The sequence below is a fragment of the Macrobrachium nipponense genome, chromosome 11, assembly GCF_015104395.2.
Source record: "Macrobrachium nipponense isolate FS-2020 chromosome 11, ASM1510439v2, whole genome shotgun sequence".
Lineage (NCBI taxonomy): Eukaryota > Metazoa > Arthropoda > Malacostraca > Decapoda > Palaemonidae > Macrobrachium > Macrobrachium nipponense.
Window position 1 is genome coordinate 4,577,925 of NC_061087.1, and position 13,484 is coordinate 4,591,408.

At 38.4% G+C, this 13,484-nt stretch overlaps 1 protein-coding gene across 6 annotated transcripts in view; it reads right to left on the minus strand.

Annotated features, from left to right (window-relative positions):
* Positions 1 to 938: 938 nt before the first annotated feature.
* The window catches only part of LOC135217573 (LIM/homeobox protein Lhx9-like), a 312,394-nt gene continuing 299,848 nt past the window's right edge, over positions 939 to 13,484 (minus strand). For 3 of the 6 annotated variants that reach the window (XM_064253568.1, XM_064253631.1, XM_064253705.1), the window contains 2 exons: positions 12,277 to 12,418; positions 939 to 7,117 (listed from right to left, as the gene is read on the minus strand). In XM_064253568.1, coding sequence (XP_064109638.1) covers positions 6,716 to 7,117; positions 12,277 to 12,418 — 544 coding nt within the window. In that variant the 3' untranslated portion in view covers positions 939 to 6,715. The remainder of the gene's footprint in view (positions 7,118 to 12,276; positions 12,419 to 13,484) is intronic. The other 3 variants (XM_064253909.1, XM_064253840.1, XM_064253785.1) reach the window with 3 other exon arrangements.

Consider the following 13,484-nt stretch of genomic DNA (forward strand, 5'->3'; position numbering starts at 1 on the left):
CGGTGTTGATGACCCGTAGTTGTCCTTTCATAATACCATAGAAGGAAATGTGACTGAACTATAAAATTCATTGCAGTTTTTGTCACTATTACTGTCAATTGGACATGTGTCAGTAACACATACGAGCGAACCACCTTGTGTTTGTAATAAGAAAATTTACGTAAATGTAGTTTTTCATCGTAGATATGTTTGTTTGATTTGTGTACGTACTTCACCGTTGTAAAGGTGTTCGTAGAATCAGCTGCTTGTAATTATTTTGTTTTTTATCATCTGATGTATTTTCATTATTAAAAGACTGTAAACCAAAGTGCTTTGCTAGAAATGTAGTTGCTGTTGTATGTTGTAGTTGCAGGAATTTCTGGACTGATTTATTATCTCTAAAAGGAACTTTTATTTGCTTATGAGCAACCAGCATACTTTTGCGACGACTACTTGAGAATCTCTGATTAATGAAACTAACTATCAAAAGTTTCGTTTCTTTCTTTGAACCTTTGAAGAAATTTAAAATTTCGTAAAAATAAGATCTGTTGAATTGTTTCAAGTTCCCTTTTATGTATATTTCAGTTTTTATTTTTTTATTTTTTTTATTTTACCGAACTTACAATTTTCCACAGTGTAACTTTCACATATGCTTTCCTTGCAATTTTCCACAGTGTAACTTTCACATATGCTTTCCTTTAGTTTCTTAAAATACAACCTTTTGCACTCTTTCTCTTGGTTAATTTCTGTGTTTTCTGAAGACAGAACAAACTATGATTATTTAAATATGCATAGATTATGAAAATCATTCTCCTAAAAATACTAGAAATCCCAATGAATATGAGCCAGAAAATATTGTCGTTCAAATAAGCTTCCATAAATTCTGTATAATACAAGACAGTGTTTTCCATCTGGCGTCTTTGTTTCTTAAGGTTAATGAAAGGGATAAATAAAACTCATTATGATTCCTTTGTACAAAATATATTCACTTTAAGAAAAGTGCAATTCTAGACGATAACTTTGGTAACAAGAGTAGGGGTAGGGAAGGGGGAGGGGGAAGAAGGTAGGGAGAAAAAGTGGGGTTTAGTTTAAGGAGGGTTTTCAAGAAGGGACTAGCCTGCGGCCTGCACTGGCAACTCGCCTCAGTAGTTTTAAACATTTCCCACAGTTATTCCCCCGATGCTAACAACGAGTATTCCTGTGCAGTAAGTATTCAAGGTGGTGGGGCTGCTCCGTTGGTTCTCTCCGAGATCAACGTAAATACCAATAAGGATTTTGTAACAAAAACTTGTTGGTGATGAAACTGTCACGATTCCTGTGATATTTTTGTTAGGAACGAAGCCAAAGTGTGATCACGGAGCGCGAACCAACGGAGCGACCGCACAACGGTGAATAATGTGCCGCACTGGGCTACCAAAGTTACCATGCAGAGGGGCCGTGCCACTGGGACGCGAGAATGCTTAAAGCACTACCGCCAGTAACCCTTTCTAGTACAGTCTCTCTCACATGTACTAAATGCACCTGGCTACGAAGGACGGAACTAGCATTCGAGTCCTGCGATTCTGTCTTCGGCGGAAAGGGAAGAGAAGAGTTGTTCTTGTTGCTTGGCCGGACCAGATCGCTAATATCCATGTGACGTGAGTGTGAACGAGCTACAGTTAAATAAATTAAAAAGTCATTAAAAAACAGGACGAGCACTAGTTACAGCCTCCATGTTGTAGCTCAGGTGATCACTTAGTACAGACCGGGATCTCTACCAGTGAGTTCCTAGCAAAGTTAGTTCATGTACTAGTTGGCGCCTAGCGCAGTAGGACATCAATAAGTAGAGAACAAATGGTTTGATACATCTGATTTTTTGCACAATTTATTCGTTCTTGTTCATTTCTGAAATGTTTTACAATAGTCCAGGTCCGATGTACAATAGCCGCTTGGAGAGTGTTTTAGGCCTAAAATAAACAAAGACCACAGTGATTTTATTTTCTCATAAGGAATTTTTTACTATAATTTATTGTTACGATCTCATTTAAAACACCAATTAGCATGAAAGGGAGAGAGGACAAATAAAAAGAAGTGGGAATGTACATCCAAAGTAAGAAAAGGAATTTGGAACAAAATCTAGAGGATAGAAACGCCTAATTCTTAAACGAGCAATGTTACAGCTTCTCTCTCGGTACGAATGCCCATTGGTAAATTTCCACTACAACTCATCGTGAAGGAGTTTCGTTAAAACTCGGTACTCTCAAGAGAAAACACTGATCACTCTTACTCGAAATGAACAGGAAGAGAAAATATTGACTTATTCGTGATTTTGGTGGCAGGTCCTAATGGCAGCCATTTATCTTGCAAAGAAATTCTGAACTCAAAAGACGCGACGGGTGAATCCAATCATGTTTGAAGTCTGACAGGAGTGTTGAAGAGTCGTTACTATGATTACATAGGCCTCCGCACAGAGCAATGAGGGAAACTGGGCGACGATTTCTCCAAGGTCTATCAAAATATTTCGATAATATTTTCTCACCGTGTATAAAAGAGTGTAATGAGAAAAAAATGGAGTTTAAGGAATATTTGAGCACATGTAATATAATAGTCCATAACAAAGATCTGGGGCGGGAACGGGTAATCCACAGTGCTAAGTTATAAGAAATCATCAAATTTGAATATGACCTTTTGTCCCAATATATAATGTACTATTTCGGATTGTTTCACAACATCAAATACCTTCATTAGAAGCACAAACTTTAGTCTCAACGAACAAAAGAAAAGAAAAATCCGTCGATCTCCGATGTCTATGATGCGTTGGCTAATACACAGAATGGGTATCTTATAGCTTAGCACTAAAACTTCACTACATACAATCTCAATAAATATGAACGAAAAGGAAAGTCAGAACAGAAGAAATGATCACGGCATGTGATGATGCCAACGGAATGGAAATGAACCTCGCCTGTGGAACGCATGCCAAGGTCGAAACGCCACGTCTCACAACAAAAAGGTCACCATGGGATATTTCGACCTCGAGGGCCTTACCTTCCTTGGGCGGGTCGCATCGAAATCGCGTTGGGATTCACATGGATTCAAATCGTGTATAAACTAATGACCGTATACATGAGAATGACAATTTCCAGATAATCTCTAGTCACTTTTCTCGTGAATGTGAATAAGAGAACCATTCTATTTATAATGTTGTACCATGTTTATGATGATGAATGACTGTTCACGGTGCACGCTGGTGAACAAACGAGCTGAAGTTTCGCTCTCGCGTTCGCGCTTTCTCTCTCTCTCTCTCTCTCTCGCTCTCGCTCTCTCCCTCTCAAGAGTAATTTGCATACAAGGTTTGGGGGCCCTGTAAACTAAATGGACGAAACGTAAAATTCAATTTATCTGTTATTAGTGGCGCTGAAGCATTTACGCTAACAATTTACAAAAATCTACCTTTTTTTTTTCTTCTCGCTTTTTGACCATTTACCAGAACCACTTGTTAGCCACCGGCCGGCACACAACTGCAGTAATGGTGAAATTGACTGAAAGATTATAAAGGAATAATGATAACCATACTAAAAGGTTCATTCCAAAACACCAGTCATTCTTGCACTGAAACATCGCACTGACTCATCAATATTAGACGCCAATACGCAATTATCTAAAGCTCCCGTTTAACCGGTAAATGCTCTCTTTGTTTCTAGGGGGTACAAAACAAAATCTGGTCTCGAACCTACATACTGCAATTGTTCTTTTAATACTCGTCAGTCCTTCATTTGAGGAAAGTGAAAGAAAAAATATTGCCGATTATGGTAAGAAAAAAAAAATACCCCATGGATATGTAAGATCCTGAATCTATGCAACGTGCAACTCAAAAATGAGCTGTAGTCGTTCTGGATAGAGACTGGTGATGGTCTCTTTCCGTAGAGCTCTCTCTTCCTGACTTGTTCAGCGCCTTCCTAGAGCCTTCACATATTGGCACCCCTTCATTTCTGTTTGTAGTTCTCTCTGATCGTTATCTTTATCATTACTGTTAATAGTATCATGATAATTGTTATTATTATTTGAAAAGGAATAACATCAAGATGATTGTTTAACAACACCAGTGAACTCGTCGACAGTTAATAATCATTCAAAACGGAAAACGTTCTTGAAGAGAAGAAGAAATCAAGATTCTTGAATAGAAGACTGCCAAGTACATTTTACAACTAAACAAAACCAAACAAAATTATGAAAACAGTTACAATAATCATTATAATCATTTAATGTCAATGATGATAACATTTAAACTTTGTACATACAGTAAATAAACAACAAGGATGTGAGAAAAACAGTCATAACGATTCAACCGCACACTCATGTACGCACGCACGCACACCGCTGAGCATTATTCCACAGCACTAAAAAAACCAAACGAGGAGAGTTCACCTTGGCTTTCTCCTGTGCGCTTTTATTTACGTGGCTCTTCATCAGTTTTATTTTTCTGCCTACGAGATGTAAACACCATGAGAAGGGATGATTTGCAGAAGAACAGAATCAGATTACAAAATGCTTACATTTAACACCATTCTCAATTTCGTCCCTTTCGTTGAGGTCATAGCATACTTTTTTTTTCTTTTTTTATTTTTTCTAAATGTGACAAGAATCTATTTCCTGCCGTGGGATAATGTCTCAGCCTCTCATTCAAATATTTCTATGCGCCTGTCTGCAAGTATCACATATACCCCATATCAACACAATTTGTTAAGAATTTCTACACCCTCTTCTCTTGCAGTTGGTTGCTGGTCTTATTGCTGACACTGAAATGATGTTACAAGATCTCTTCTCGAAGCGAAGATAAGCCCATTCATAACTTTTAAGCTTCCTTTTTTTTCTGCTAGATGAAAAAAAGCACAAGAGACGAGGAATAGAGATTAATAAACAAATTTCCGTTGAAATAGTTTAAATAAGTGTGAGCTGCGACTAGGGGTGTATAGAAAACGGGGAAACCAGACCAGGTTGGTGAAAGCCATAGTGCACAATATATACATAATCAACCTGGCTGGTACTATAACCCTTATATTTTCTGTCTTTCGAACTACATTTTTTGTATTTTATTTATTTACGTATGGGACAAACACAAACAAGCCATTTTTGAGAGCATGTTCATGTTCTTTTTATTTTCATCAAAGAAACTGGCTTTTCTGAAACACTTGAGCCGCCACTTGGACAAAGTTACCACTAAAAAATGTTCGGGTTAATTATCAGCAACGATCAATCATTCTGAATATTATTATTATTATTAATATTATTATTATTATAATTATTATTACTGAAGTGAAATCACACGTTTTCCTGTACTGTTTCCCCTTGGTCAAGATTTCCATTAGTGATAACGTGGTTTCTGCTCTGCTTTCAACTTGCAGTCATGACTAGCGCAGCTTCGCTCAGTTCATCCGACCTTGCAAAGGCGGAATATCTATTCCATAGCTAAGAAGTAATGACCTTATGGCACACCTAGATAGGAAGAGTTATCGTTCACTGTACATGCAATTGATTGAGAATTATATTATGTCCATTTTCTTCTAATCTCCGAACACATATTCACAAGAAAGGGGAGTCTGTAATCTCACACATTAGACCTTAAGATTATATTTACAAATAATATAAATGATGTTCCTTGAGTTTACTCAAACTCTCTTCATCACTTTAATGCTTTACATATCACATAATAGATCCTTAAATAGGGATAAATCTGTAAAATCATGTACATTTTTTAAATATTTTTTTTTCTGTTTTCAAGAAGAGCGATAATTACGTAAAACTTCTGTTGGATTTTTTGTCGTTATTGTTACACTTTTGTTAATCAAACTGCCGGTTGGACTTTAATTTGTTCAAGATTGAGCAGCTGAACGAACGAGGGAGGGAGCTACTATTTGAAGGAGGCAAATTATGCCGCGCACTTCAGCCTTTGGTTTGCCTTGGTTTCTTCCATCAGTAGTGGCCATTCCCAACATGCAATCTCACCTTCACAGGCTTTGCCACGGGGCTTCCGGCTTCCTGATCGGCACAGAAGAAGAAACATGACGAGACTTCTTCTAAAAACCACCGCCATAAGTGGCTTCTTTTAGGGGAATTTAATCTGTGGTCTTTTATTGTTTGCGACCGCAATATACTGATGTGGATTTCCGATCGCGGTGGCTAAGGTAGTCGTTAACGGCCGCTCAAGTTAACCATTGATCACTTTTCTTGCGTCTCACTTGAAACCAGATGCGCCACTTGCGGTCGATCACCAAGTTATGACGGAGGGTCGCACCCCTCAAGGGCCCTTTGGGTAGAAAAGCCCTCTGGGTGGTGTCATTAGGGGCAGGCTATCCACTGGTCCGGTAAGATGTTATTAAATACCGTGGTGATTGTGATGCCGCAGTTGAGACGGTCCCATGAGTGGGTGCATCGGCATAAACCTTCCAGGTGATGGCTGCTGTTGATGTTGGGGATGAACCAGCGGCGGCTGTAGTTGCGACAGCTGTTGAATCGGCGGCACTGCTGCCACCGCCGCCGCCGCCGCCGCTGCCGCCGCTACCGCCGATGCTTGTGGCGGCGGGTATTGTAGTGGCCACTGCGGTGTTTGCGGTAATTGTGATAATGGTAATGACGATGATAACTGCGATGGTCGTTGTTGTGGCGTCGGCATTCGCGGCGATAAAGAAGCGGCTGCAGCGGCATAAGTCTTTGGTGGTCAAGTTCGCCGTCTCTTTCGCCCCCTCCCGGCCGCGTCTCATCGGTCCTCCATGGTGAGTGAGTCGGGACTGCCGTAACCACTGGAGGCGTCGTCAGCGACTGCTGCCTGGTGGTTGGAGCTGTTGGGTTGTGGAGGAGCTGCAGCTGGGGGAGCCTTCAGGGCCCCGTCGTTTCCCAGGTGATCCCCGAGACCTCCTCCTCCGCGATCCCCCGGCAGGAGAACCCCGGAGGTGCCGGGTCCGGAGACCATGCCACCGCTCAGGCTCATTCCGTTCATGTTCAACTGCTGCTGCTGTTGCTGTGGTGGCGGTTGTTGCTGCTGCTGCTGTTGGTGCTGCTGCTGCTGGTGCTGGTGCTGTTGTTGCTGGTTTTGAGGGAGGGTGTTGGGGCCGAGTGCTGGGGCGCCACGTTGAGCCATGCCAGATTCCTCAGGGGGCTGCTGGGGGGGAAATAGAAAAGACACAAGGTTAAGGGGCTGTATATTTTAGTATAAACAAACGTTAACAAATTCAAAGACACAGAAGACATATTAGATAGTGTAGGTTATTTTGTTTTTTTTACTACTGGGATTAATATTCTCTAAGTACCTGATTGACATGCAAAGCAGTTTAAGGCATTTAGTCATCAAGTAAACGGATATGAATTATATTCTGTGTCGTGAGTAAAAGGCATCTTTAAATTTTATAAACGATCAAGTGCAGTTCGAACGCAAGTATAATCCGAATCAAGTAGTTATAATAATGGTCAATATAAAATTTCTTAAAACTCACTAGAATATGTAATGAAAAGGGATGGGAAAAATATTAATGGTAAATTAAAACTAGGTCATAATGCAAAGGCGAACAAAAAAAAGATAGAAGGAAAAAATTATATAGGTATTCATCGTCGATTTAAACCGAATTTCGTCTGTCTCTTGACTAAAAGTAATATGCAGCTAAACCTTCCAACTTTCACAGTACTGTGATCACTGTTGACTTTACAGCTAATAAAAAGAGACAGCCCCCCCAGAAAAGGTTAAAGAAGGAAAAGAATAGAATAGAAAGGCTACATAAATAAATAAATAAAAAAACAAATAGATAATGAAAGGTGCTGGCAGCAACATCCTTTCTTATAAACCTTAGATATGACAAAACCACTATTTCCATTTTTAATTTCAGTCTATGTTTAACGGAAGAGACTACCAAGCCCCCTAAGCTATATAATTTAGCGAGATCAAGCATTAAATCACACTTCTTGGAGGGTTTAAGTAATACCATCAATAGTGATGACCTGTAGTGCTGCCTCGTTTTGATGAATACTAATGATGGTTATCACAAAAAACTAATAAAGTGGGTAACAGTGGGCGTCGAATGGATTCCAAAACTAATGGATAAAATGAGAAGTTCGAATAAAATAAGGCTCTGAATTAGATTTTGCCTGGTCTATCTACTAAAGAAAATGTCTCATGAGCTTTCGCTCCTAGTTTTAAGGCATGCAAAATACCTCATGCAGTTTTGGAAAGGGTGACACGAGAATACTGAGTCGTGTTTCACGGAGAAGCTACATAGGAAGATGTTGAAATAGAAGATGAAGAATAATAAAAGCCAATAGAAAAAAAAAGCATAATACAGTTAGAAGTTGTACTGTGCAAAGGGGAGGTATAAGTGAGTGCATATATATATATATATATATATATATATATATATATATATATATATATATATACTACGCAAAGCGAGTCATAATTTGAGGACGTAGTAGAGTGGAGATGGGGGCAGATAAGCCGAAACCAATCTAGGCTACTGGTTGAACGGACAGTGTATATAGTAAAGGCAAGTTTGTAAGTGGAGAAGCGAAGGTTAAGGGAAGGAGGGTAGGAGGTAGGTTGTTTTTAGGGAAGAGGACGTCGGGGGTGGGAGGAGTAAATTCCACACCGCATATCCAAGTCCAGTCTCTAAGACCCTTGTGCTTGTGAATTCAAAGATAAACATTGGTGGTACACAACCCGTAAAGCGGCGATCACTAATTGGCAAGCGGTATGTATGTATGACCTGTCCAATTAAATTAATGAAGTCCAATTCAATACTGTAAAAGGTTCTACCACAGACCCGACTGACTGGTCAGACCCGTGTTTCAAATTTTGTGTGTATGTATTTATGTGAGTGTGTATGTATGCATATGTAATGTACACAAACATATATATATATATATATATATATATACTATATATATATATATATATATATATATATATATATATCCTTCTTTTACTTTTACTTGAATGAGAATTTTAGAGAATTTTAGAGTTGTATCAGACCTGTACAGCTCTTTTCGTTGAGGAATAGGTGCAGCACAGTTTTCCACGATATCCAATCAATTTATTACACTACATTCATACATCTGTTGTCTCATTAGATGTTATGCTGAAAGGTTGTCCTGTGAAAAAAGTTATATACGGAAAAAAAAAAAAAACTTTTGCCTTTAATGCCACGTACAAATTTTATTCTGATCCTTGTCTTATTTGATTTGGTGATGGCGTCGGTTAAGGCGTGGTTCTGAGTTAGTAGCTAATGATTGTTAATGGGATATATGTTAGTATTTGTCACGGTTAATAATATTACATTTGTAAATATGTGTAAAGGATGAATTTTTTTTATATTTTCAAAAGTTTTTAATGATCTCAAAATAATCCAGGAAAGAATCTGAATTGTATTTGGAAATATTCTTTGATATAACACTTGAAATTAATCACTTAGTTTCTGACCAATTTAAAATTTTTACTGTTATTTTTGTTATTTCTCATGTCTCCAGGTTTAAAAGGTCTCGAACAAAAATCCTTTAATGTATTTAATGAATAATGAATAATTAGATGGAAATCACAGAGTGGTTATTTTCGACCCTTTGGATTAAGTTACTCGAAACAAAAGGGAGGATAATTGAAAACGACACATTGAACGCGACTGAAAAGAGTATCATTGGTTCATAAAAAAAAGACTATACTGTTTAAGTCCAAGCAATTACGATTAACAAGGGCGCAAGGTATTCGTAAGAAAGCTTGAAATGATAAAGAAGGTTCCACTGGCTTCCAAACATCATTCCCCCTTTTTTATTTAATTAAAAAAGCTGCTCACAAAATAACCCTTAGGATTTCAAGTCTGAAAAATGTCAATGCTTATGATGAAGAGTATGATCCCAAACGCTTGCATCTTTAGAGTTTTATTTGTACTTCATTAATTTATTTTATTATTTTTTTTTTTTTTTTGAGGTGGGGGCGGTTCTCTTTGGATTCTACTAGTGAATGATTTCAGAAAGGAAAGGAATCGTCTTTTGAAAGTCTACGGAGTTTCTCTTGATTTCCTTTGACAATTTCAGACTTCCTACGTTACCTATAAGTGTACCCAATCTAATATACGGACAAACAGGCACAAGTGTAATAGGAAAGGAATGTATTTGAACTCTACATTACTTTGTAATAACGAAAGTAATGTTATGAATCTGAAGGAATAAAAAGCAACATAAATAATAGAGCCAGAGTGGGATGTCCTCTTCACTGTTTGTCGGATAGAAGAAGGAAGGCACAAGGTGGAAAGGGAAGGGAGGGAAGCGGGGTGTGGTGAAGGGGATAAGCAAGGGGGGGGGGATGATGGGGAGGGGAGGGGAAGCCAGACTGACCTGACACCATCACGACGTTAGCATTTCAGGCATGTCCTTCAATGGTACTTTTGTGGTCCCGTTCTGCAACGAAAGGGGACTGGTTAACGAAAGAGAGACGTAGGAAGCGAGAGTGTGTGTGTGTGTGTGTGTGTCTGTGTGAGCAGAGTAACGAAGGAGAGACATGGAAAACGGACGGTGAAGGGCGGATGGATTTGTGGAACTGGAAATAGGATAACGAAAAAAAAAAGTGGTAGCGGAGGAGGTATTCATTGAGCACGAGAGAGAGAGAGAGAGAGAGAGAGAGAGAGAGAGAGAGAGAGAGAGAGAGAGAGAGTCATTTAATGAACTATACGAATGTCAGGAAAGATAACAAAAGAATATAAAGTTCTGAAATTGAAATGGAAAGTGGGGATCGTAATCGCGAAGGAAGTAGGATTCGGCTATTTGGATCATGATTGCACAAAAAGTGGTATTTTCTCTTTTCCACTTCATTTTCAAGTAAGCTTCCTACAGATAGACGCACTGTTTCACGTTGTTTTGGCTGGAACATATCCCTATGAAAAGCTACAAAGACACCGTCTTGACTAAAAGAGTAATCTTAGATGTACTGAATTAAAACGATTGGTACTGTAGTTATTAACTGTCGTATGAAGTTAATGGTTTCAAGGCAGGTTATAGAAATGTTATTTAAAAGTATCATCTCGTTACTGTGATTAGTTAGTGGTGTGTTATGCGAACCAAATGTTGATGTTAAGTGACACACTGCATTTGTTTTCCTTCTTTGGGTTAAAAGCCGATCTCATGCAAAGCTCATAATTCAGCAGACCACTGGTTAATCTCTCGTCTCCTAAATGATCTATAAGTGGGAATTCCTAAATAATATGCATTCAGTGTGGTGGGGAAAGTTAGGTTAGGACACGAAAATCTGAGGAAAAGAGGTAAGATAAATCAAGAGAATTTTGGAAGATTTTAAGGTATAAACCTGGTATTTAGAAAGTGATGTTAAAGATGCATTTTTTGAAAATTTTGTTACAGTACAATAATTGTTTAATCTTATGGCTCTAGATTCTACGTGATTAAAGGTATCAGTAGTCTTAATTCTACGTCACTCAAGCTTTCCAAGTAAAAGCTCCCCTGTGCATAGTTTAATAAATTTTATCCATACATACACATATATCTATATATATTGTATACTGATTTACTGGGAAAAAAGTGCTGTGATATTTAATTTTAATGAAGCTGTATTTCTGTTAAACAGAGAAGAGGCATCAGATGATATAAGATGACGGTACAGTGATCCTATAACACCTGTTCTAATAGGAGACATTTTAAAATTTGTTTCAATGGAGTTCCTTCTAGAAAGTGGTATATTTCACAGCTGTTTTTTGCCCATAAAAACGCTGTCAGTTCGCTTATTATCTATTTACGTTTAACTATTTCAATGGAAACCACATTAGGGAAATTCAAGAAAGGGTTCCCTACTTTACTGAAATTTCTGAAATTTCGAAACTATTTTAGTAATTTGGAATGTTGAAGGGAGAAATTTAGCTAAACAGTGTCAGTCAGATACATTATTATTTTTTTTTTGTGGGTGAGGGGGGTTATAGATAAAATGTTTGATCCCGACAGTTCGATTGGCTTTGGTGAGCTTTGAAAATGACATAAATTATTAGCATTTAAGATTTAATCTTTTTAATGGGGACGGGTTAAGGTAAATAATTATACAACAAACAAATTAATGTTATGCCACTGGGAACAAATACTTCGTGTATGTGTGTGTACAACTCTCTGACACATAAATATGTACCTACACTCGCTACCAACAACCAAACAAGAAAAGAAAGATTTAAATAAAAAAAAAAATGTTCAATGACGTTCTTTTCTTGTAATTACACTGAACAGGGGGCAGGGGTATCTGAGGGGGAGGGGAGAGAGTGGCGGTGCGCTGTTCGAACGAACGCTAACCTGGAGGTCACTAACTTGTCGCTTGATGTGTGCCAGGGAATCGGACGAATAGGACATGTTGGCGAACACCATTCGCTCCTCATAGTCGTATTCGCACAGAATCTTGTTGTCGCACAAATAAAATCGGTCGCCGACGCAGAATCTGCAAAATAAAAAGAGAAAAAGAATTAATCGTCTGCAAAGTATTTTTTTTATCATTGCCTTTCTTTACTGATAATACATCAGACATAGGGTACATAAAGAATGTGAAGTGTGACAAATATGTATAATATATAAAACCTGACAGATTATTGAGAAAACATTTTACAAAGACACGTGTTGACAGTATTGGTGACCCGACGGAGTGGACATTTCGATTAAGGGAGAGAAAGAGAGAGAGAGAGAGAGAGAGAGTCGGGGGAAATGGGGGGAGGGGGGGGGTCAATTGGCGACTGTTGCGAGGTTGCCTCTAATCATTTGTTGACTCCTCAAAGAGACTCTAAGCTCAAAAGTGTGAAAGGAAATCATGGAGGAGATTAAATGAGCCGTGAAAAGGAAGGCAAGGTGAATTTAATGGGCGTAAATGGTCCTTTGAAGAGGAAAATGATCACAGAACCGTACTCGAGTCATATTATAACATACAAGTGGACGGAATAGCCATTTTCATAAACATAAATCATATTAAATGATAAATAATTACAGCCATTTAAAAATCATTCATGACCTTAACGAACATCCTGTATATTCAACGTACCAAGTAAAATTCGACTTTCAGTTGTGGAAATGTGTCCCCATGAAATGAAGTCGGCGTGAACATGACTTCATACAGTATAACGACAGTAAGATTCCCTTAAAAGATCTCTACCAAGAATAAAAAGAAACCTCGTACAGTAAATTAGCATACATTGTACATTTGAAATGCGTTACCCAAATACGACATGGATGTCCAATTTGAATCTTTGGCGATAACAGAATCACTTCTCTGACATGAAAATAAGCATCCCTTGCAGTTCAATAATATGGCGCAACGGTTAAAAATATTGGGAGGAATTTCCAATGTGTCGCATATCAATAACCTTCAAGAATCTAACAAGACGCCGATTTTCAAGCATATTTTTCCTCGCTCAATAGTCCCCCTAAAAGCTGGACTCTTCCTGATTTGGTGTTGCTGTGACATGCTCAGCGAAATATACCTGAGAGAGAGAGAGAGAGAGAGAGAGAGAGAGAGA